This window comes from Phocoena sinus, chromosome 21, assembly GCF_008692025.1.
Source record: "Phocoena sinus isolate mPhoSin1 chromosome 21, mPhoSin1.pri, whole genome shotgun sequence".
Taxonomy (NCBI): domain Eukaryota; kingdom Metazoa; phylum Chordata; class Mammalia; order Artiodactyla; family Phocoenidae; genus Phocoena; species Phocoena sinus.
The window spans coordinates 24,435,810-24,462,279 of NC_045783.1; the positions used below are offsets into that span (position 1 = coordinate 24,435,810).

The 26,470-nt window shown below is 38.6% G+C and overlaps 1 protein-coding gene across 1 annotated transcript in view; it reads left to right on the forward strand.

The window, feature by feature from the left end:
- Positions 1-26,470, forward strand: part of WRN (WRN RecQ like helicase) — a 129,937-nt gene that overhangs the window by 50,610 nt on the left and 52,857 nt on the right. The window contains 7 exon segments of the mRNA XM_032618551.1: positions 774-849; positions 2,286-2,353; positions 2,641-2,749; positions 3,320-3,388; positions 7,959-8,041; positions 12,461-12,567; positions 20,170-20,357. Of these exon segments, the coding sequence (XP_032474442.1) occupies positions 774-849; positions 2,286-2,353; positions 2,641-2,749; positions 3,320-3,388; positions 7,959-8,041; positions 12,461-12,567; positions 20,170-20,357 (700 nt within the window).

The following is a 26,470-nucleotide window of genomic DNA, read 5'->3' on the forward strand; positions in this document are numbered from 1 at the left end:
CTTCTGTCATTTAAGTGATATGATACTCATTATGACAAGGTGTGGGTATCTTCTCATAGAGTAGAACTCTTTAGAGCTAGATTTCATCAATGTTAAAATGTGGAAAATTTAAAATAATTTTGTAGATGCAAATACATGAAAATGTTAAAAAAGTTTTTTTCCTATGTTTTCTTGTATTAAATATGGACAAATATTCATTTGTTTAGAAATGAATTATCTTGACTCTTTGCTTTGCTCTTTCTCCGCCCCTCATGAACCCTTCAACCTGAGGAAAAAATGAAAATCAGTGGGGTAAAATTAATGTCATTCCATTCTGCTATGCAGTTGGAATTTTGGTCAAAGATTTGGTGGAATGGTAATTAAAATGAAGATCTTGTTTTATCTATAGATTTTATTTGTGACAGTAATGTGATTTCTGCTTACTATTGATTGGAAGTTGGTTATATTATGAAATTTGGATTGGCGTTTTGCTTGCCCTTGTTGGCTCTAAATGTTAGTTTTTGAAAGTATAGCAAATTCCAAAACACTGTTTTTTTATGGGGCTGGCAAACTGAATCACAACAAAGTTCTAATCCTTAGTATTAGGTAATTAATCAAAGGGTTTACCTGGAGTCATGACTGGTACCCAGAGGACAAAATTGGGTGGATTTAAAAGACAACAGTGACCTTTGGTACCTACCACTATATTCTTTAAAAGAAGTCAGTGAAATAAAACTTACTCCCTCTCACTTTGTGTACTTCTATTTTAACGTAAATGTCCATTTTATTTTAAGACTGTTGGTTACCAGGACCTACTGCAAAGCAAATTAATTGCCTCAAGACCTACTTTGGCCATTCTAGTTTTAAGCCGTGAGTATAATCTCAGTTAATTAAGTTGCATGTTTACTGTTTTCTTCACAAAGGAAAAAAGGCAAATAATCCATCCATTTGACAGTAAAAGTACAACTTCATTATAGTTTATACATGCCACACTGTATTTTTTCTAAGTGACTACAGAATTATTTTGAAGTAATATTTATGTAAAATTCATGTCTGCAGATTGTTTTCATAAGTGGGGAAAATGGTTTTTCTTACTATAGAGAGTTCTGGGTAGAGACATTAATAAATTAATTTAATGCTGACTTGTATTTTATTATATACGTATCTGTGTGCCTGTCTGTGCATCTCATTTTCCAAAGCATGTTGTTGTAATAGAAATTCATTAGACAATAGTTTGAAAAACAGTGATAATCATATCAGTTTTAACATATTCAAAGGTATTTACATCCAAGGGGGCACATTTATAAGTATTAAAATGAGAGGAATACAAATGAGATGAAGAACAAGTAAAGTTGAATAAAACTAATAAGAATGTAAAACTCTAAACTGTATTTTTTCTATTTTGGGAACTTAAAATTTAATCCATGGAAGCATTTCTTTCATTTTTCCTTTTGATCTTAAAAAATAAAAAAAAATTAAGCTATGTCCTACACATAGAAAAATGCACATAAATGTACATATCAGTGAATTTAAGATCACCTTTCCAGTTGATTTTTCCCTCAACATTTTATTAAAAGAAATTTCAAAGATACATTAGAGTTGTTTTTTTTTACTATGAATGCCTGTATATTCACCATTAATTCACTGTTAACATTTTATTATACTTTATTATATATTGATTTTCTCTCTATCCACTTTTTAATCCATTCAATTTTTAAAATGCATCTCAAAGTAAATTGTAGACATCCTTACACTTCCCCCTAATTACTTTAGCATGTAAATCATTAACTATAGTTAAATATTTATTTATTTATTTAATTTTTAAACTTTTGAGCTAAAATTTACATACAAAGAAATGGTTAAACCTTAGGTGTTTAACATTTGCAAATCTTAAGTGTATATGTAACCTAAACCCTTTTAAAAATATGGAACATTACAGTCACTCCAGAAAGTTCCCTCATTTCCCTTCTTAGTCAATCTTTTCACCTAGAGCATTTCTCTTATTTATTTTAAATCAGTGACTCTGTTGGATATCTAGGATGAAGCTGGAATTTATGTTATACTTTAGCTATATGTAATAAAATTTAATACAAATATGAACAGAAGTCCTAGTTGTTCAGTCAGCTTGAATGGGAGGTTGGTCAAATGGGGCTTTTGTTTTCAAGTTCCAGGGTTCTTATATTTTTATTGAAGCTCAAAAATGTAAACAAAATTCTGGAGGAAGTGAAAAAATTAAATGGATTTCAACTTGTCCCTTGGGTTTCTTGTTAGTAAAACAGAGCAGCTTTTTGCTTTTCATTCTCCAGGGTTCAGTGGAAAGTGATTCATTCTGTATTGGAAGAAAGAAGAGATAATGTTGTTGTCATGGCAACTGGTAAGTTGTACTTAAGCAAATAATCTAATCCTTTAAAAAATAAAACTTCAAGGTTTTGACATGCTTAGTCTTTCCACAAACTCTCAAAATACAAATATGTATACAAATGGTGTGAAATGTAGAAGAGAGTGAGCTGAGGGTAGATGCTCAAATTTATGCATGAATTAACTCTTGGGAAGGTAGCACATTAGTAGTGACTGTTCATCTCATACAAGTATATTGTAAAAAGAAATCAAAGTACCAAGGATTTAGTTTTATTTGTCTGAATGTATTATTTTTATTTTAAGGGTATGGAAAGAGTTTGTGCTTCCAGTATCCACCTGTTTATGTAGGCGGGATTGGCCTTGTCATCTCTCCCCTTATTTCTTTGATGGAAGACCAGGTGCTCCAGCTTGAGTGAGTAATGCTTTCATTGCCACATTACCACCCTTTTTTTTTCTTCCTGTGAAGGAAATATTTAATTTATCATGTATGTTAAAATCTAGTTCGCAGTAACGCATTGCTAAAAGTGTTGCTTTGTCTTTATTAGTAATAAATGACACTTTAGTGGAAGAGCTTATATACTTTCTTGAGTTCTCTGTAATCCAAGGCTGCCAGATGGCCCCGAAAAAAATTTTTAAAAAGCAAATTTTATGCCAGTTTACACTACATATCACAAAATTCTTTTCTCTTTTGGTTACCCTTCTTTAGCCTAGTGTGAAGTATATACATGGAAGTGTAGTTTTTAGTTGTGAAAAATTTTTAATTTCTTTAATCTGAGCCTGCAATCTTTTTGGGAAACCCACCTTAACAGCCTGTCTTCTAATACAGCCTTTGAAGGAATTTATTTATCAAATTAGTGAGTTACAAAAAGAGATTGCAAAGAAGGATGTACATCATTATATTTCTTTGTTCTTTCTCACTTAAAAATGAAGTTGATATTTGTAGTGTGCACATGGTTCCAGAATATTTGTTTTTTTCTTACAGAATGTCCAACATTCCAGCTTGCTTTCTTGGATCAGCACAGTCAAAAAATGTTCTAGAGGATATTAAATTGTAAGTAATTTATATGATTTCTGATCATGTGGTCAAGTGTCTGTGGTATGTGGGAAAATTTTGTACACAAAAAATTTTTATTTAATGCATGGGCAAAATATCCATAATTTTAAAATATACTTCCTTTTTATAGTATATTTATGGAACTGTTAATTTTAAAATCTTTCAAACTCAAAGAAATCTGTTATGTTCAGTTCTTGGACTGGAAGGCTAGCATTATTATGATAGAATTGTAAAATTTTGTTTTGGAAGAGAACTTGGAGAGTATCTAGTATTGTCTCATTTCACATATGAGGAAACTGAGGCCCAGAGAAAAGAATTTGCCCAAAGTCACCTAATGAGTTAATGGCTGAGTGGGGACTGGTTTCTAGGTCTCTTGCCCCACCAATCCTGTCATGACATAATTCCTAACAAGAATAATGTCTCAGGCACACAGAAGTGTGTGTATATATGTATTAACATGTATATGCATATATATTAATACACATTCACATACACATACATTTACTGAGTTTTAATAAATGCATACAAATATGTAACCTAAACTTCTAGCCAGATGTAGAATATTGCTGTTACTCCAGAGAGTTCCTTCATGTTCCATCCCAGTCTGTCCTTCTATTCACCATCCTAAAGTGAACCAGTGTTTTAAGTTTTTCTATCATGCTTTTGTTTCGTCTGTTATAGAACTTCATATAAATGAAGTCATACAATGGGAAGGAACTCTTTTAAGATTTCTTTCCTTCAGCATCATGTTTTGACAGTTCCCCATGTTCTTGCATGTATCAGTAGTTAAAAAAAAAAAATCAGTGGTATTTTATTATATGAAATTACCACAGTTGTGTTTTCATTTCCTTATTGATGGACACTTAAGCCGCTTCTAGTTTTGGAAAATTACTAATAAATCTGCTATGAACATTCCTATATATCATTTTATTTTATTTCTTTTTTTTTGTTTTTTGGTTTTTTTTTTTTGCGGTACGTGGGCCTCTCACTGCTCTGGCCTCTCCCGTTTTGGAGCACAGGCTCCGGACGAGCAGGCTCAGCGGCCATGGCTCACGGGCCCAGCCGCTCCACGGCATGTGGGATCTTCCCGGACTGGGGCATGAACCTGCGTCCCCTGCGTCGGCAGGCGGACTCTCAACCACTGCACCACCAGGGAAGACCTTATTTTATTTCTTTCTTTTTATTTTTAATTTTATTTTTGGCTGCGTTGGGTCTTTGTTGCTGTACACGGGCTTTCTCTAGTTGTGGTGAACGGGGGCTACTCTTCGTTTTGGTGCGCGGGCTTCTCATTGTGGCGGCTTCTCTTGTTGAGAAGCACAGGCTCTAGGTGCATGGGCTTCAGTAGTTGTGGCACGTGCGCTCAGTAGTTGTGGCTCGCAGGCTCTAGAGCTCAGGCTCAGTAGTTGTGGCGCATGGACTTAGTTGCTCCGCGGCATGTGGGATCTTCTCGGACCAGGGCTCAAACCCGTGCCCCCTGCATTGTCAGATGGATTTTTAACCGCTGTGCCACCAGGGAAGTCCCAGTGTATACAAATTTTTGTACAGACATATATTCTCATGTCATTGGTATAAACCAAGGAGTGGAATGTCTGGGTCATGTAGTGGATATATGTTTAACCTTTTTATTCTAATTGAGGTATATTAATTATTTTCAAAGTGTACAGTTCAGTGGCTTTTAATACATTCACAGTGTTGTACAACCATCACCACTATCTAATTCCAGAACATTTTCAGAACCCACCCCCAAAACCTCCATGTCATGAAGGAGTCACTCCCTATTGTCCCCTCCTTCACTTCCTTCCCGTCACTAATCTTTCTGTCTCGATGATTTGCCTACTTTGGACATTTCATATAAATGGGCTCATACAGGATGTGGCCTTACTGTGTCTGGCTTCTTTCACTTTGTGTAACGTTATCAGTACTTCATTTCTTTTTGTGGATGAATAATATTCCATTGTATGGACATTTCATATTTTATATATTCATTCATCAGTGCTGGACATTTAGGTTGTTTCCACTTTTTGGCTGTTATGAATAATGGTACTATGAATATTTGTGTGTAAGTTTTTATGGGAACGTATGTTTTCAGTTTTGTGTACATGCCTGGGGTAGGATTTCTGAGTCATATGATAATTCTGTGTTAACTTTTTGAGAAACTGCCAGATGTTTTTGAGAGTGGTTGTACCACTCTCAAAACGTTTCACGTTCCCACCAGCAGTGTCGTAGAGTTCCAATTCCTCCTCATCTCTGCCATCATTTGGTATGGCCAGTCTTTAATTTTAGCCATTCTAATAGGATGTCAGTGTGTTTTTAATTTGCATTTCCTTAATGACTAATGATGTTGAGCATCTTTTCATATACTTATTTCTTTGAGGAAGTGTTTATTTACATCTTTTGCCTATCCCTTATTTTTGTTTTTTTCTTATGAATTTTGATAGTCATTTATATATTCTGAATATAAATCCTTCATTTGGTATATGGTTGTCAAACATCTCTTAGTTTATGATTTCTCTTTTCATTCTCTTAACAGTTCCTTTAAAGAGCATCACTTTTTCATTTTTATAACGTCCAGTTTGTCAATTTGTTGTTTTATGGATTTTGCTTTTGCTTTTTGGTGCCTCACTCATGATCACAAATATTTTCTTTTTTATTTCCTTCTAAAAATGTTATAGTTTTATTTTTTTTATTTTTATTTTTTTCGATACGCGGGCCTCACACTGCTGTGGCCTCTCCTGTTGTGGAGCACAGGCTCCGGACGCGCAGGCTCAGCGGCCATGGCTCACAGGCCCAGCCACTCCGCGGCATGTGGGATCCTCCCGGACCGGGGCACGAACCTGTGTCCCCTGCATCGGCAGGCGGACTCTCAACCACTGCGCCACCAGGGAAGCCCAGTTTTATGTTTTACATTTAGATCTATGACCCATTTTGCGTACATTTTGTATATTGTACCAGGTATTGATTACAGTTCTTTTTTTTGCATAGGCATATCCATTTCTTCCAGCTCCATTTGTTGAAAAGACTTTCCTTTCTGCACTGTATTTCTTTTGCACCTTTGTGAAAAATAAATTGACTAAATATATGTGGGTTTATTGCTACACTCTTTATTTTCTGTTCTATCAACCTGTTTGCCTGGATTGGTGTCTTGAGTACTATAGCTTTGTAATAAGCCTTGAAATAGGTAGTACAAGTCTTCCACGTTTGTTCTTTCAAATTTTTTTTTTTGTTTTTGGTCTATTCTGGGTTCTTTTTATTTCCATAAGTATTTTAATATCACCTTTTCAACTAAAATGCCAGCTGGGATTTGATTGGGTTTACCTTGAATCTAGATATCTAAGAATTAGCTGTCTTTATAATTCTTATCACTGTTTTACACTGAAGAAACTGAGGCACAGCGAACTTAAGTACTTGTCTAAGATCACTTAGCTTGTAAGAGGTAGAACTGAGATTCAAACCTGAATAGTCTGGCATCAGAACTAATTATTTGTACGATTTCCTGTGTTAACTAGACTGAGTTAATTTCATGAGATGAAAAGCATATCTGTTCTGTTCTTAATTGTTTTGTTCCAATTCCTAGTGAAAGCACCATGCGTAGCACACAGTAGATTAAATATTTCATAGACTTTTCATATAGAACATTGTTTCATTTTATTTAATTTGGTCTGTGTCTTCATTTGGTAGAATGGAAAAGAGACTCTATACATATTTTGCCCTAGCCCTAACGTTTATTGCAGACATTGTCTTAATTAGGATTCTATCTGCCCAGAATGGAAATCAGTCACACTAGTTTAAGCAAATACTGAATTTTATATTAAGGATACAGGAATGTCTTGTGGATCCCTCTGAAAAGAAATTAGCCAGCCCTCAGGAAGAGACTGGAATGGGTATTAAAAATACAGTAGGGCTTTCTTTTTATCCATAGCCTCTGTGTGTATTCCTCATTCTTCTCTCTGAGGAGGTGAGCATTCTCTGCTTTTCTAGTTACAAAATAGATTGCTCTGCAGCTTCTTTTTGTTTCTTTTAACATGTTACAGGTCTTGACACTTGGAGACTGAGTGGTTGTTTCTTGGTTAGACCCCCAAATTCTAGGACAGAGCCTAACTGACTTGACTTTCATATGCTGTCTGTCCCTGGCCCGAGAAGATGTAGGCAGGACAGCAGAGTACACAGGAGAAACATGACTGCTATGGATTTAATCATGGAGATGGGGGTCAAGGGTAGGATAATGGGTGGATTGCTAACACATAAAAAAGGTTTACTCTAGGCTTGATCATTTAACTCAAGTCACTGTAGTTTTGGGGCTAGACTGCTGGAAATCAGAATCTGGCTTCTAATGGCACCTTATGCTGAGTACTTCCTGGCTGGTATTGCCCACGTTTGTTTTGATGCATTGAAGTGAAATCAAAGAACCAGAATATGTGCATCTCTACACACATATAACATTCATTTTGTTTTTAATAAGTGGCGTAATATACTATTTAAAAAATTATCAGGTGTTATGGTTTTCAGTTGTATTCATTGGGTGATTGTTTTTATATTTCCTTTCCTGTTTCTTTGTTTGTTTTTACAGGGGCAAATACCGGATTGTGTACATAACTCCAGAATTCTGTTCAAGTAACTTGGACCTACTCCAGCAACTGCAGGCTAATATTGGTAAGTGGTATGATAGAATCTTTATAAGTATTTATTAAATTGAGATATTCTTTAAAGTTAAGCTTATGAATGGATACCGGATGTTACTTCTCTTAAAGTTTATTTCAAACCTTATCTCCTCCAGGAAATTTCTGCCTCTTCAACGTGGTGTCTCTCCTGTCCTATCCCAAAGTATCCTGTAATTCGCTCTGCCATAGAAGTTAGGCTCCTGCATTGTAATTACCTGTCTATATATCTGTTTTCTTCTGCTAGACTGTAAGCTTTTCAGAGAAAAATGCCATTGTTATTTCTTTATATTTCCCGAGTGCAGTGCCTGGCACATAGTAGGCATTTAAATGTATTGTTGAATAAATATTGAATCTTAGATTCTGTGAAATTATCATTTTCCCTTTTTCATATTCTGAATCTAAATTAAGTCAATGTAGTGGTTCTCTACCCTTGTTGTTCATGAGAATCACCTTTCAAACTTTAGAAAAATGTCAGATCCTCAGATCTTGAAAATTGTGATTTAATGCACCTGGCTCGAGGCTGTGGCATCTGTAGTTTTTTCCGCAGGTTATTCTGATGTGTAGTCAGGTTGGAAACCACAGTACCTTTGATTATTTGCTATCAGTGAGTATGATTAATTTAAAAAATTAGATAGTCAGAGCCTGTGTCCTAGAAAATGTAAATATAGAATTAGTTAAAGGCTGGTATCATTTTTTTTTTTCTTTTGTGATTAAAACATTTCTGTCAGTTTTTCGCTTTTTTTTTTTTTTTTTTTTTTTGCATTACCCATGCCTCTCACTGTTGTGGCTTCTCCCGTTGCGGAGCACAGTCTCCGGACGTGCAGGCTCAGTGGCCATGGCTCATGGGCCTAGCTGCTCCGCGGCATGTGGGATCTTCCCGGACTGGGGCACGAACCCGCATCCCCTGCATCAGCAGGCGGACTCTCAACCACTGCGCCACCAGGGAAGCTCGGTTTTTTGCTTCTTGATGGTTAGGCTCAGCTATCCAAGAGTTGCAGTCACGGCTTCTATTGTAATTGCACATATTTCAAACATTCAGCTGAACCAAACAATCTTAGCTTTCTAATGTAATATGATCTCATTTTATAATTATCTATTAAAATAATTCCTAACAGGTAGTTTTTTAACATTGCAGTGTCTCATTTAATGATTACTTGCATATAACTCTAGGAAAGCATTTAACAGTTGTTCTAACAATATAGTGAAAACAAATACCTTTTAATATGTGTTAAATATCAGCAAAAGAATGAGGGCAGAAATTAGCATTTGATTAAATATATTATCAAAAATTGCATCCATCAGCTGTTAAACTCCCCTGTTGCCATGTTATATTTTTGCCTTAAGTGGAAAACGAATTTGATGTGTGTCCTATTAGGTTGTATGAAGTTCTTATGAATATTTCACTTTAGATTAAACCCAACAACCCTAGATATATAAATTCCATGGTTTTACTGCAAAAGTTAGGGTCTATGTCCATAGTGATCTGAATATGTTTTGCTCCATTTTAGTATTTGTTTTGTTTCTGTGGTGGAGTTAATCCAGTATTTACTTAGATCCTTTTGACAGGTAGTTCTATTTCTCTATTTTAATTTTTTTCTAAAGGATTAAATTATGAACACTGCAGTTATTAGAGCTGCGTACTCTGCATAAAATGGATGAAAATGCTCTTTTTGGTTGACTGTCAATGTTGAACAAAATAGAATAAATTCTTTCTGAAATACTTTTATTTAACTTTTATTTGCAGGAATTTGTAAAACGCTTGCAGCAGGGAATATACTCAGAATTTTATTTGTACAGTAGTTTGACATTTAGCTATTCAGATTTATGATTTTTATGATGTGTTATTATTTAAGTAATATGGGTGTACAACAGAAGCAGCAAACAGAATTTTACATGGAGACACCTTAAAAGCAAACACACCTGTAATTGTCTTGTAACTTTGGAAGTAGGCTTGAATGACAGGTGTGCCAAAATGAAATATGTCCTGGACCTGGGCAGACACTTGGACTTGCACGTTTAATGTGGAAGTTGGCAGAAGCTTGCCTCAGCTGCTTGTGAAGGGCAAAGTTTAACTCAATTAAAAGCTAGTTAGTTGGACTTCCCTAGTTGCGCAGTGGTTAAGAATCCGCCTGCCAATGCAAGGCACACAAGTTCGAGCCCTGGTCCGGGAAAATCCCACATGCCACAGAGCAACTAAGCCCGTGTGCCACAACTACTGAGCCTGCACTCTAGAGCCCGCGAGCCACAACTCTGCGTGCATGTGCCACAACTACTGAAGCCCGCGTGCCTAGAGCCCGTGCTCCACAACAGGAGAAGCCACCGCAATGAGAAGCCCGCGTACCACAACTAAGAGTAGCCCCCGCTCGCTGCAGCTAGAGAAAGCCCACATGCAGCAACGAAGACCCAATGCAGCCAAAAATAAATAAATACATAAAATAATAAAAATAGATAAATAAATAAAAATTCTTATTAAAATAAGCTAATTAGTCAAACCTATAATTATAAGGAAGGTTTTAAAATAAAGGAGGAGCTGTCATCTTAGTATTAATTTATTTAATTTAAAATCTGGGTCATGTCGTTTCTAAACCCAAATAAGTATAGTGGTAACACTGAATTTGTCCCAGCCACTCAGGAAATAGAAATTTGATGTGATCAACCTGTATTTGTTCATATTTAGTAGGTTTCTTTTTTTTCTTTCTTTCTTTCTTTTTCTTCTCCAACTCATTGTACTTGGTAATCTCAATGAATTGTAATTTTTTGCTTGTCTGTCTGCCTCCTCTTTCAGAATTATGAGCTCCTTAAAATCATGGATTGCATTTTACTAATCATTTTATACCTAGAAGAGTGTTTGGAACATAGTGGGAATTTAATAACTATAATAATAATAGCTTATTTTTTTTATTGAGCTGTCTTTTATGCCAGCCCCTATCTTAGCATTTTACATGAACGATCTAATTTAATCTTCAGAATAACTAAAAAATGTTAGGTACTTTTATTACCTACCTTATACTTGTGGGAAACTGACACTTGAAAGCTTAAGTAACATGCTTAAGGTAATATAAATAGTAAGCCAGGTTATGCATCTAGGTAGTCTGACTCTAGAGCACATGTTTTTAATCATCTCACTAGTGGCAAAACATTATAAATTCTCAGATAAGCATCAAGTAGTGATCATCCCCATTGAAGGGAAATATTATTTTTGTCTTAAGTATTAATTTGGTGATCGAGGGCAAAAGCACTACTGTCACTGCTTTGACATATCTGAAGACGTTTTAGTGAATGATTATAAAATAAAGCCCTTTTCTGAAATGCATTACTACACACTGTTAATTCTGTTTCAGTGTGGGTGTGTGGTGTGAGGGCAGAGTAGAGGCGTTGCTAGGGGAAGAGAACAAAGTACATTCCTTCTTACCTACTTTGTACATAATGAGATTTAGTTCTTCCCTTACCATTTTATATTGGAAAACATGGATGTCATCCGTCTTCCAGAACTGGCATTACAGAGGAACTCTGCAGTGTAATATGTGATCAGTCACGGACAGTGATGCATTTAATCTTAGTATGAAATATGCTGAGTCTTTCTATCTTTCTTTTTTTGGTTGTTTTTACTGCATTTACTTATTTATTTTATTTTTGGCTGCGTTGGGTCTTCGTTGCTGCGCACGGGCTTTCTCTAGTTGTGGTGAGCGGGGGCTTCTCTTTGTTGCGGTTCGCGGGCTTCTCGTTGCAGTGGCTTCTTGTTGCGGAGCACGGGCTCTAGGTGCGCGGGCTTCAGTAGTTGTGGCACACGGGCTCAGTAGTTGTAGTTGTGGCTCACAGGCTCTAGAGTGCAGGCTCAGTAGTTGTGGTGTACAGGCTTAGTTGCTCCACGGAATATGGGATCTTCCCAGACCAGGGCTCGAACCCGTGTCCTCTGTATTGTCAGGAGGATTCTTAACTACTGAGCCACCAGGGAAGCCTCTCTATCTCTTTTGATAGCTAATCCATGAGATAAAATTGAAAGTATTACCAAAGAGAAAGAGAACAGCTCTTTTTTTTAGGGCATTATCATTGCAAATGAGTGATAGCTTTGAGGACAAAGTAATAGTAAGTAACTAATTTCTCTGAGGAATAATGATGAAAGTTAAAATTCAATAAATATGTTGTTTGAAAAAAATATATTTCTCTCTTTTATCCATATGCCTTTTATCCATATATCTCCCTTTGCCTATTTTCAATAATGATTTTTGGTGTTATCTGATGTTATTTATGCTTATATTTTTATATGAACCAAATACTTTGATTTGAATTATTTATACTACTTTCTGTAATATTTATATATTCTAATGAAGATGGTGCTAACAATTTAGATGCGTTTATTACTTTTTTTGAACTTTATTTTCTCCATTTACATATTTTTCTTTTTTTATAGGTATCACACTTATTGCTGTGGATGAGGCTCACTGTATTTCTGAGTGGGGACATGATTTTAGAAGTTCATTCAGAACTTTGGGCTCCATAAAGGCAGTACTCCCATCGGTAAGCTTTGCCAAGTGCAATGTCTTGAAATGACTTTCTTACCAAGGGAGAGTCCAGGATTGGGGAATGGCCAAAAAGCTGAAGATTCCTCTATGAAAGGGCAAATGGATGATGTAAGTGGGGGAAAGATTTTTTTAAAAAATTCTAACCTTGACTTCCTTCTAAGCTTGGCATGTAATTTATTGAGGAATGCTATAGAGCAGGACTTGGCAAACTTTTTCCGGTTCTCACACTTTCTTTCCTAATTATAAAGAACAGGAAAGTTTTACATGAGTGTTATATATGAATGGCATATTTTATACGAAGAGCTTAAAAACTTAAAATATTGGCAACCATTTTATTTTTTATTTTTAAAAATTATGGATTCACAGGGCTTCCCTGGTGGCGCAGTGCTTGAGGGTCCGCCTGCCGATGCAGGGGACACAGGTTTGTGCCCTGGTCCGGGAAGATCCCACATGCCGCGGAGCAGCTGGGCGCATGAGCCATGGCCGCTGAGCCTGTGCGTCTGGAGCCTGTGCTCCGCAACGGGAGAGGCCACAACAGTGAGAGGCCCGCGTACCCCCCAAAAAATAAATAAGTAAAATAAATTAATTAATAAAAAAAAAATTATGGGGCTTCCCTGGTGGCGCAGTGGTTGAGAGTCCGCCTGCCGATGCAGGGGACACGGGTTCGTGCCCCGGTCCGGGAGGATCCCACGTGCCGCGGAGCGGCTGGGTCCGTGAGCCAATGCCGCTGAGCCTGTGCGTCTGGAGCCTGTGCTCCGCAGCGGGAGAGGCCGCAGCAGTGAGAGGCCCGCGTGCCGCAAAAAAAAAAAAAAAAAAATTATGGATTCACAGGCAATTGTAAAAAAAAAATGTACAGGGATGTTCTATGTACTGTTTCCCCAGTGGTAATATCTTGAATAACTGTAGTATAGTATCAAGTAGGTATATGACATTGCTACAGTTTATTCTTAGTTCACTAGTTTTATAAGTGTGTATGCATATGTATGTATATTGTCCTATACAGTTTTATCTTATATGTATGTTTATATAACTTCCATTGCAATAAAGATACAGAACTATTCCATTACCATAGGCTCCCTGGAGCTGTCCTTTTACAGGCATACCCACCATTCCCATCACCCCTAACCCTAACCCCTGGTGACCACTAATCTGGTCTCCATTTGTATAATTTTGTTATTTGAACAATGTTAAATAAATTGAATTGTATGGTTTGTCACCTATTGGAACTGGCTTATGTGAGTAAACCAAAAAAAAAAAAGTATTAGAAATTATTTGTTATTCTTTTGATAGATTATCTAGTTCAACCTCATTTCTTATTAAGCGTGCTTATTGAGAGCTATCTTAAATAGTTTCTTTTTTCTTAGCTCTTCTCATAAAGATTTGACTGGAGCAGACATTACAATAAAACAAAACAAAAGAACAAAAAACTTGAATGTAACACTTAGCAAGGATATATTGGAAGAGAATCAAAGTAATGTGAATTGAGCTCCAACTATGGGACTGGCCTTGGGTCAGTTTTTTTTTTTTTTTTTTTTTTTGCGGTACGCGGGCCTCTCACTGTTGTGGCCTCTCCCGTTGCGGAGCACAGGCTCCGGACGCGCAGGCTCAGCCGCCATGGCTCACGGGCCTAGCCGCTCCATGGTATGTGGGACCTTCCTGGATCGGGGCACGAACCTGTGTCCCCTGCATCGGCAGGCGACTCTTAACCACTGTGCCACCAGGGAAGCCGGGTCAGTGTTTTTATCTTGGTTAACCCTCATAACGATCAAAGCAACATAAATATCTTCATTACTTTCTTCTTTTTAAAAAATTTTTTAATATAATTTTTAAAGGTTACATTCTATTTACAGTTATTACAAAATATTGGCTCTATTCCCTGTGTTGTACAATACATCCTTGAGCCTGTCTTACACCCAGTAGTTTGTACCTCCCACTCCCCTATCCCTGTGTCGCCCCTCCCCACTGCCCACTAGTTTCATTACCTTCCTCTTGAAACAGTTCTTCTCATACCAGTAGGATAGCACATTCCCTGGTTCTCTTCCTTTCTTATTATCTCTTCTTTCTCAGTTTCCTCTGCTTATTTCTTTTCATCTCCCTGCCCTTTTAACATTGGCATGCCTAAAACCTTAGTCTTTGGACCTGTTCTCTTTCCTCTCTGTACTTACTTCCTTGGTCATTTCAACCAACATATGGTTTTAACTAAAATCTATATGCTGACAACTCCCAAATTTATATCCTCACCCTGAATTGATACCAGCAATGTATGAGTGGTTCAGTTTCTCTCCCTCCTTTTTAGCATTTGCTGTTATTATTACTATTTTTTATTTTAATCGTTTTATGGATTAATATATGTATACACACACACACACACACACACACACACACACACACACACACTTACATAAACGTTAGCTGCCTATTCAACGTCTCTCTACTTCCGATGCCTGACAGGCATCTGAAACGTAACCTATTCTTAACTTCCTGATATTCTCTCCACCCCAGAACAGCTCTTCCCTCAATCTCCCCCATCTCATTTAGTAGCAGCTGCATCCTTCTGGTGCTCAGGCCAAGATTTTTGGAATTTTCTTCCACTCTTCTTTTTCTCTTACAGTCTACCCCACATTTAAACAGTAAAGAAATCTCATGAGGTCTTCAGAATATGTACAGAATCTGCTTGATGTCTGCTACCACCCTGGTACAAGCCACCGTCTCCTTTCACCTGGCTATTACAGCAGTCTCCTGGTTGGTCTGTTTTCACTCTTACCCTCCTTAGTCTATTTCAATACAGCATCCAGAGTGATATTTCGAAAATGTTAAGTCAGACAGATCATGTCTTCTGCTCAGAACCCTCCGGTTGTAGACCATTTCACTCTAAGTAAAGACAGACACTACATATCTTAAATGATCTGGCCTTTATTTTCTCTTTGACCTCATCCTCTGCTACTTGTCTCCTCATTCACTGGCTTCTAGCCGTACTATTTGTTTTCATTGATATTCTTCAAATGTGCCAAACGTGCTCCTACTTTAGGGCTTTGTTCCCACTCTTCGCTCTCCCTGAATAATTTTTCCCTGGTTAGTTCACATGGTGTATCCCTCACTTTTCTCAAGTCTGCTGAAATATTAGCTTTTTTTTTTAGGCCTCCTGGGCCACCATATTCAAAATTTCAAATTAACCTCTCTCCCCCAGCTCTCAGCTTTCCTCATATTCCTTTCCTGTTTTTAAAATAGCACTTAACACTGTTTAACTTAACGTATTAAGAATACACTTTGTCTATTGCCTGTGGGTCCCCACTAGAATATTCTTTGTGGGCAGGGTTTTTGCTGATTTGGTTTATAAAAGCTACAACAGTACCTGGCACATAGTGAGTGTTCCGTAAGTAATGGGGTAAATGAATAAATGAATTTCGATGAGAAAGCTGAGAATGTGAGAAGTAACTTTCCCACACAGGCAGTGAGTGGTAGGGCTGGGCAGTGCTCCACAGTAGGACACTATGCTGGTTTCTAAAGCAAATGACTCGAAAGAAGTTTAAAATAGTTTCTGCCCTAAAGTAGCACATAGTCCAGTAAAGGAGTTTAGATTCAGATTTACCTATAAAAGTAGAAGCAATAGTACCAAACAATAAATGGTGTATGGAACAGTATGAATAATATAGAAAGATTAATAGTGTTAATAGTACCTGTATAGAGAAAGAAGATATTTGTATGGTGACAGTCACTAGGCTCAGGTTCCTTGAGGACTGCTTTCTATTAATTTAGAACGGTTTAAAGTAAGCTTTTAGAAACTAGGAAGATTGCTTTCTTGAAACCTTTCCTGGGCGTTTGATTCTAGAAGGTTTGTGTTAGAGGAGTTTTACATGTTTTATGCAGTTCTGAAACACTTTTCAGTGTTGAATTAAGTCTTTTATTATGTCAGGCTGTGGACTCCATTCGATTCTTTTCATTTCTTGGGATGATTCACTGTAGCACAGGTTGTTCGTCAAGCAACGGCTGAGAAAACCTTTTTCCCCTAGTGTTTTCATGAATTCTCTTTATTAGCTAAGTGATGAGAAATGCCACCTGGTGGTTGTAGGACTCTCATTTTCCTCACTGTTCTCAGTGCTTTTTTTCTTCTAATCACAATCACCCTGGGACAACTGGCATAAACCCACAGTGCTTCACACCATATTATTTCAGTAAGTTCAAAAATAGCAAAAAATCATTAACTCATTGTGCATAAAGATTCCCATTTGGAGAGAATCTGACAAAATGAGTCTCAAGAAAGAGCAGCCAGGTAGAAAGCTTTACATCAGCCTTAAAATTCTGAAATTCAAATAAGAGGAACTGTGAGAAATGTGAGACATGTTGGATCTTCCCATTACTTTCTCCCCAGCCCTTTCACAAAGATCAGCACATAGTAGACACTCAGGAACTATCTGGAGTTAGTGAATGAATGAATGAATGAATGAAGCATGATATCATAGAGTACATAGATTAACTATACCACCCAAATTTAGAAGCAGATATAGTTCTTGGAATTCGTAGATGTGACACCATTGAAGTGTATGTCTAAGGCATTCCTAAATTTATAGTCACAAGATTAATTTACATTTTGTTGCTTGTTTTAACAAAACTTGGTACTTATTACCAAAGAAACCAAGATTTGCCAACTGAAAGAACAAGTTTCATGAGTTAAGAACTTGATATAACTGAGTGGCAGGGTAATTTATCACCCACACCAGTTTGCTTTTGAAAATTAAAAGGTGCAAGCTATTAATAACTATGCTGTGATGACAGGATAAACTGAGAGTATCCCAGCAAATCAGGCTGTATGGACACCTTTCTCCTAACCAGCCTGTGTGTTATTTTTACACTTCACTGTAGTTTATAACTTTTTTTTTTTGCGGTATGCGGGCCTCTCACCGCTGTGGCCTCTCCCGCTGCGGAGCACAGGCTCTGGACGCGCAGGCCCAGCGGCCATGGCTCATGGGCCCAGCCGCTCCGCGGCACGTGGGAGCCTCCTGGACCGGGGCACGAACCCACATCCCCCGCATCGGGAGACGGACTCTCAACCACTGCGCCACCAGGGAAGCCCTGTAGTTTATAACTTTTAAGCACCAAAGATTCTAAGGGAGAATATTCTGTTCATTTCTGAAGTGAAAGTAAATATTGTTCCATTAAGTTTAATACATTCCATTACTTATTCTATTTTTCTAAGTTCTGGAAGCAACATTCTTAACTGTGACTTTCTAGAATGTTGGCAAAGGAGGGAATTTATATTGATTTTTCCTGTTAGTAGGTCACTAGAATAAGGAGTTTCTAGTGGCAAAGTGAGAATTTTTAAGGTAGAAGAGAGGTTAACATCCTGTAGCCCTCTCCATCTCATATTTTGATGAAAAAACTGAGGCCAAGAGAAGTTAGCCCTTTCCAAAGTCAGTGGCAAGTCTGGGAGTAGTGGCCATGTCTCTGCAGTTCTTTTGTAGAATTCTTTTCAGTTGTTGCAGTAATATCAGTGATAGCTGACACTTCTTGAGTGCTTACTAGACACTAGACCTTTGTGTTCAGCACACTAGACCTTTTATCCCATTTGGTCTTCACAGTGAATTTATGAGATTGTTGCTGTTATTACAACCATCTTATAGATGAGGATACCAAAGTTCAGAGAGTGAAATAAACAGCTCAAGGGACTTCCCTGGCAGTCCACTGTGCGCTTCCACCGAAGGGGGCACGGGTTCGATCCCTGGTCAGGGAACTAAAATCCTGCAAGCCGTGCGGCGTGGCCAAAAAATATATGTGTGTAAAAAAAATAAACAGCTCAAAATCTCACATCTAGTTAGTGGCAAAGGCAGGCTTTGAACTCAGACAATTGATTCTAAACGAGATTTTTACACCACTGTGCTGCTTTTTGCCAGATTTTTCTTCTAGTTCAAAATGTGTTATGGTTCGTGCTTATTTCCTTCTTTTCACAAAAGCATTGCTCGTCCACTCATACATTATATTGCTTAGGAAACAAACCAGGCCCTCTTTTCTTATAGTCTCTATCCTGAAAACTTCTTTCTTTATGTGTATATGCAGTTAAACAACAAGCATTTTTTAGTGCATTTGTAAATTGTTTGAGTAACGTACTTAAATTGATGGAACTCTTTGTTGTTGTGAGGGTGAGGATATGCATGTCCTAAGAACTTCAGTGTTTAAACTTCCCTTATTCTCAGCCATATATTTGCTATAGATATTTTTATTTGCTATAAAGACATAAAGCAGCTATATACATATATATTAAGCCTCGATTAGAGAAACTAACTTCTTTATAAATTGGCATATTCATATATGTTGTTAGGCAGACACTCTCTAAATTCAGAGAACAGTCTGATTGTAAGCCAAAAATCAATTAAGTTAATTTGGGGTATTTTTAAAATAATTTCACAGAATTTAAGGATAGAGAATACAAAAATGCCAATTACCTGGTCACATTGATTTTGATATAATTTTTTCCCATTTAAAAATTACTCCCAAACTTAATTGATTTTTTTACATGAGCTTTGAGATAATTTTTAATTCAGCAAAGCTATATTGATTGTAAGAATAGTTTTTAATAAATTGTATCTTGTTTTTCAAATTCTGTAATTGCTTTTTTACAAATTGCACTTAAAGTTTCATGTATGTACGATAATTGCTTAAACTGATTTGTGAGGTAGATGTATCTGAAGAGCTATGTTATGAGGATATTATTTACTGCATTTGTAATAAGCTAAAAAGAGTATTAAGAAAGTTGTAATCTTGGAAATCGAGCAACTAATGATATAGGAACAATTTTTCTGATTATGAATAATAGCATAGTTGATTAGAACTCCCTATGATAATAGTGACAGAAATATTAAATCTAGTTTCATGGGAGGTGTGTTGTTACCCCACTTTAGAATTTCTGAACGATCACACACTCATGTTTTTCCTGGTACCTGCTGTGCCTCCTGCTTTGGCTGCTAAGGCAGTCAAGAAGTCCTCGCTAGATTGAAAATAGAACATGACTCGATTGCTCAAGGAATCAGTTAATAATAGATGTTTCATTCTCTCCTTTTTTCTTTTACATATTATGCCACGGTTAACCCACTAAAACTGGTGAGAGGTTATCCAGATCACTGAGAGCTTTTCTTTTACAATAGATCTGAAAAGCCATCGACCAATATATTTAATATAGGAGACAAAAAAGACTTGGGCTTTGTATAGGTAGATTTTCAGTGAATGAAGGGTTTATAACTTGTGAATGATAGATTAATGAAAAATAAGACATAACATACCCCTCATTTCTACCAGCACTAATATAAATGTAAAAATAATAAATGGAGAGGTAGATAATCAGTGGACTTAATTTAATAAGGTAGATTGCATTTAGAAATCTTATGAATTTAGTGTTTTATTTGAATGATTTCTCAGAAGGCTGAGAAACAAGTATGAAAGAAGTGGTTCTTCTCTTCTTTGAAAGAGAATAATTTTAAAGTTGCATTTTTTAACCCTGTTCCTCTGTTCCTCCTGTAATTGTCTTCCAGTCTCTTTCTAAGAGGCAGTAGATGTTGGGAATTATTGAGCTCTTCCCTTGGTTAAAAATCACTTTTACTTATTTCAGGTTCCAATTGTTGCACTGACTGCTACTGCAAGTTCTTCAATCCGAGAAGACATTGTACGTTGCTTAAAACTGACGGATCCTCACATTACCTGTACTGGTTTTGATCGACCAAACTTGTATTTAGAAGTTGGACGAAAAACAGGAAACATCCTTCAGGATCTGAAGCAATTTCTTGTCCAGAAGACAAGGTGAGAATTTCATGGTTGATATATTTAGTAACTATTTTCTTCTTTCTAAAAAATGTTTTTATTTTTGTAGTTATTTCCTTCTAATGTATATTTAACATATTTCAAATTCTGCTTAGCTTTGGTTCAAGTCAAGTGTGATGTTATATAATCAGTGACTGAGGAAGGTAGAAACTAATTCTTCTAATATTTTTATACTCCATACTGTTACTTGAAGGGGACATACACTTAATAATTGACAAACAACAAAAACAAATGAGTCTTTTATCTGAATTCTGTCTAGTTCACTAGTTATATGACTAACTTGAGTATGAAGGAATTAAAAAAGTCATCTTAATAATAAATACTTTTTGAGCCCATATCATGTGCCAAGGACTATCGTAGGTGCTTCATATAAGTGATCTAGTTTGATCCTTATAACTGCTCAGTAAGCTACATATTATTTTCATTTCACTGATGAAGAAACTGTCACTAGCTCTTCTTCCTATTTATTTTGCTTGGAGGCATTTTATATGTATGCTAAGAAAGCTTCCCTGAGGCTTATTCTCTGATTTGTTTTCTCAGTGAAAAGCTTATAACTTCCGTGTTATGAAATGTGTTTTTAAGTCAGAGTAGATGGAAATAATGTTTGTCCTACCAATGTAAACAGAAAACAAATGTAGGAAAAATAGGGTTTAAAGAATATCATTAGTGTTTTTCTTTTCAGAAAGGGGGTAAAAAGAAGATTGACCCTAGTAAGGAAACCCTATGGTAAACTCTTGGGGTCCTTTAGGATGAAGTTAAATGTAGAGTTCACTCTTGGCTTGACTGTCCTGTATTCAGATTAAAGCAAGAATGTATGAATATACTCTGGGTGGTTCTGCCTGCTCTAGGGATCTCTCCAAAGTGAATACACATCATACTTCACTTTCTTTCTGTCCTAAAGGTAAAACTTTCTCTTGAAGAAGGATGTTTATTTTAGGTTAGAGTATCCACAGTCAGATCCTTATTTACTTACCTAATGTTTGGTCCTTTTCAGTCCATAGTATTCTCAATCTCTATGGCGTTTCCCCCAACCCTCTCCTTTTTTTTTTTTTCCTGACATTGTGATTATATTGTCCTCTTATGATATCTTATGTAAATAATTTCTTCTCACTATCTTTCATGTTAATTCTGCTAACTGAGGTTTTTATTACTTTTTAGCTCAGACTGTTATAGTCTCTCCTAACAGACATCCTTGTTCCTCAGGGCTCCCTGATTTTCAGATTTATCATCTGAAAGCACATCCCTGGGTCATGGTGTTCCTTTTCTGTGGACTAAAGGCCAGACCCCTTAGGCTAACATCCAGACCATCCAAAGATTTTAATATTGAAATGTGACAGTGGTTTTTCTAAAAGCAAATCTGGAAAGATTTTGTACCCATTTTCAATCCTCCAAGAAGAGTTGTGGTAGCAGGGTACCATTCAGAGTCAGAATGCTCTCTGCAGATCTTGGGCAAATAGAAATTTACCTCTTAATGAGCACTGAGATGGAGGGTAAATTAAGACTTCAAAGTATTACCTTTTATTTTCATTTTCTTCCTTTCATTTAATTCTGCCATTTGTTTATCAGTATTCACACTTTTTCTCTTCACTGAGCTAGCATGGTTTCTTAAACTCTGATCTTATTTGTTTTCTATATGCATGGTGCATTTAAATTAGGTCAGCCCCTCTCACCTATCTAATTTAATGGTTAAATGATGATAGATTTTTTTTCCCCCTCAGGAAATTGTTATGAGGAAATAACTGTCTTTAGTAAACCTCTTGGCAAAGTAATGAATCCTTCTGTAATAGTGAGGTAGGAGATAGATGGGCTCCAGGCTGAGCAGCTGCAGCCAGTCTCCTGCTGACACTTTGAGATAAGATGCCAGGAGGAGCATTGGCCCTGAGACCACAATTTCCTCTTCTGTGGTCAAGGGATTTTCTCAGCCAGACACATGTGCAGAGAAAGTCCTTAGTCATCCCCTAAGGAATTTGGGACGACATAACTCTAGGGGAGGGGCCAAAGGAGGGAGGAGATGCCAGCCCATAATATGTCCTGCCAACCTCCCAGAAAACCTTTGCATTGGAATCCATCTAGTCTGAGAGATGCGTGTGATGCCCCAAGAAGGACCCTGAGTCAGGACAGATATGGGCAAAAGCAAGATGATTGGCCAGAGACAACCTGGAAGACTGCCCCCATGCAAGTGATCTAAGCCACCCCTATCGTGTGCAGCTCACTCTGCAAGTTTGCCCATGTGCTCTTCCACACCAGGCTTTTGGGCTGTTTGAGTCCATGTAGCCGTGTTCTGAATCTTTTAGACTCCTGGTCCCGGGGGATACACCCCAGTGTAAGAAAAATAATCTCTTACTATGTAGTCATAGGACAATGACTGTATAATCAAAATATCCTCCCCAAGGAATCCCTGGCAACTGCAACATTTTTCTCTGCACAAGGAACTAAGTTCAACCAGAGACGTCTGATTCAGGGTCGATGGGGATCTAGAGGACACTCCGGACCCCTTCCAAATTAAAGCCTCCTGGTAAATGTTTCCAGGGCACCGGATTCCATTCCTAGGTGAGCCTCTTCGTCCTTGGTTGCAGGTTGCTCAACATGGGAGGATCCCCTTCTAAGCCAGAAGAAACACCTCTGGGATGTGTCCTTAAGAACTGGAAGCTTTTAAAATTAGACGGGCTAAGAAAAAAAAAGCTTAAGTTTCACTATAACACTGCCTGGCCTTTATATGTTGGGGGATGGAGAAACATGGCCCCCAAATGGGTCTCTAAATTATAAAACCATCTTGCAACTGCATCTTTATTGCCGTAGGTTGGGAAAATGGACTGAGTTTCCCTATGTCCAGGCCTTCATGTCCCTTTACCAGAATCCTGCTCTATGCGGCTCTGGTAATCAGAGGCCTGGAGAATCAGAGAATTCTCTCGACATTCTAGACGGTCCTCATTTAACTCCCCCAAACTCTCAGGAGAGAAACCGAGCCTCTCCGACTCCTACAAGTACCCCTGCTTCTCGGGATCCCCCTGGCCAATCCCAAACCTCGCCTTCCTATGCATACCCTCTGTACACACTGGTACCCCAGGATGAAAAAGCTAGTCCCATGGGGGTAGCCCGTAGTGGGACTTCCTATCACCGAGGATCAGGGAGAATATGCCCTCTTGGGCAAGTGGCAAATGGCGAAGGCACAATCAGAGTACATGTGCCCTTCTTCCTAACCAATTTAGCCCAGTGCAAAGAAAGCCTGGGCCAATTTTCTGAAGACCCTAGTGGATTTATTGAAGGATTTCAGGCCCTAACCCTGGCCTTTGATTTAATCTGGAAGGATGTCCAAATAGTACTATCTACCTGCTGTACCCATGAGGAGAAAGAAGCAAAGAATTTGGACAGCAGCCCAGGGGCATGCTGACCAGCTCTCCAGGGACCAACCCAACATTTATGATATGGGTGGGGATGCAGTCCCAAATCTGGATCCCCCTTGGGATTATAAGTCCCTGGCGGGAACGAGGGCCAGGAACCACGTGGTTCAATGCCTGTTAGAAGGAATAAGAAAATGCATTAGAAAACCAGTCAACTATGAAAAGGTCATGGAAGTGAACCAAGAGAAAGAAGAAAACCCAGCCTTCTTTCAGGGACGGCTTGTGGAGGGTTTTAGAAAATTTACTAACATAGATCCCTCCATTCCCGAGGGTCAGTCCCTGTTAGGACAACATTTTATCACACAGTCTGCCCCTGATATTAGGTGAAAACTCCAAAAGTTACAATTAGGCCCACAAACCCTTATGCCCAAACTCCTAGAGGTAGCCTTTGGGGTATTTAATAATCGAGCTCAAACTGAGGAGGAGGAAAGAACTTGGCGTGAGTTGAGGCAGGCCAAGGCTCAAGCAAGGTAAACTGATAGCCCTTGCTGTCAGACACACCGCTGAAGTTGAAATTACCTTGCAACTTCAGGGCAACCCAAAGGGGCCAAGAAGGTTCAGCCATCAGTCTGGAGGTAAGACCAACAAGGGGGAATGCTTCAAATGCAAGTCAACCGGCCCCTGGGCCCGTGAATGCCAGAGGAACCCCCCAGGCCATGCCCAGTCTGCAAGCAGACTGGGCATTGGAGATGGGACTGCCTTTGGTCCCGACAGGGAAGAGGGGCCCCCGCTCCTGAGATGGCCGTGCTGGGCAACTGAGGTGGCCCTGGGATTCTCACAGCTCTCCCCCATGAGATGTCTGTCTCCGTCAAGGAGCCCTGGGTCGTTCTGGATGTGGCAGGTAAGAAGATCCATTTTTAAATCGATACCAGAGCCACATACTCTGGCCTGATTCTCACGCTGGACCCCTTTCCTCTAAAAGCTGCACAGTGACTGGTGTCGACGGAAAGCCTCGCACCCATTACTTCACTGGGGCTCTCACTTGGCAATTTGAGCAGTGTTTGATCTCACGTGCCTTTTTGGTTGTCCCTAAGTGTCCTATGCCACTACTGGAGAGAGACCTTCTGGGCTCCCTTGGGGCCATATTACGGTTAGGAGGCCCCAAGCAGCCCCTTATCTTGACCCTGACTAAGGCAGATCAACAAGAAGAGCAAGGGCCTGTTCCCAGCCATATTCTCCAACCAGTGAACCAGTTTGGGACAAAGGGGTCCCTGGGAGGGCCAGAAACACCCAACCTGTAAAAATTAGCTTTAAGCCAGAAGCCACTTACCCTAACAAGAGACAGTACCCCATAAGATTGGAAGCAAAAAAAAGGTTACAACTCCTCATAGATAACTTCTTAAAACATGGCCTCTTGGTGCCCTGTCAGTCTCCATGTAACACCCCTATTCTGCCAGTTGTTAAGCCAAATGGAGAACGTAGGATAGTGCATGACCTCAGGAGCAGTAAATGATGCTGTGGTTCGTGTACAACCCCTTATGGCCAATCCTTGTACGTATTTTAGTCCAGGTCCCTGAGGATGCTAAATGGTTTACTGTGTTCAGCTCAAGGATGCCTTCTTTTGCATCCTAGTTCATCCCTCATCACAATATCTGTTTGCCTTCTAGTGGACTAACTCCCACTTGGGCCAGATGCAACACGCCTGGACAGTACTGCCTCAGGGGCTTCGGGACAGCCCACACTTGTTCGCCCAGGCCCTAGGAAAAAGGAACTAAGGGAGATAACACCTAAAAGAAGGGGCTATTCTACAGTATGTAGATGTTGATATATTAACATGTAACCCCTCCATGGAGGCCTCAGATCGGAACAACCACTGAAATTCTTAATTTCCTGGGACCCGGGGTTACAGGGTCCCCAGAAAAAAGGCACAAATCTCAAAGCAAGAAGCTAAATACCTGGGGTACATTATAAACCTTGGAAGTAGACAACTGTCTCCAGACAGAAAGTGAGCTATATTAGGCCTAAGTGCTCCAAAGACAAAAGAACCATCTCTGTACCTTTTTAGGCATGGCAGGATTTTACAGAATCTGGATCCCAGGATTTGGGCTAATGGCTAAGCCCCTGTGTGAAGCTACTAAAGGCCCAGATACAGAACCATTACTTTGGACTGGGGCACAGGAAAAAACTTTAATAGTATCAAACAGGCCCTCACGAAAGCTCCTGCTTCTGGGTCTTCCCAGTTGAAAAAAGCCATTCATCTTGTATGTGGCTGAAAAGCAGGGCTCAGCCCTGGGGGTCCTAATAACAGAAGTTGGAGAAGTTTCCTCAGCTTATAGGCTATTTTTTCAACAACTAGAAGTTGCCTGGCTGCCTTCGGGTAGTAGCTGCTTCTGCTTTATAGGAAGAAGCTAACAAGCTTACCTTTGGACAGCCACTGGAAGTCCAGACCTCCCATCAAGTACAAGGGATCCTGGAGATCAAAGGCCACCATGGCTAACTGGAGGCCCGCCTTACTAAGTACCAGGCTTTGTTTCCTCGACTCCCCAGAGGTAACCCTCAAAACTTGCTGCACCCTCAACCCAGCTGCACGGATGCCTGCTGACAGCCCAGAGCTAATATATTCCTGCCTCAAAAACCCTTGACCAGGTCTACGCCTCTAGGCCTAATCTAACAGATCAAGCCATAGACAACCCCGAGGAAGAATGGTTTACCGACAGCAGTAGCTTTATTAAGGACGGGGTCAGGAGGGCA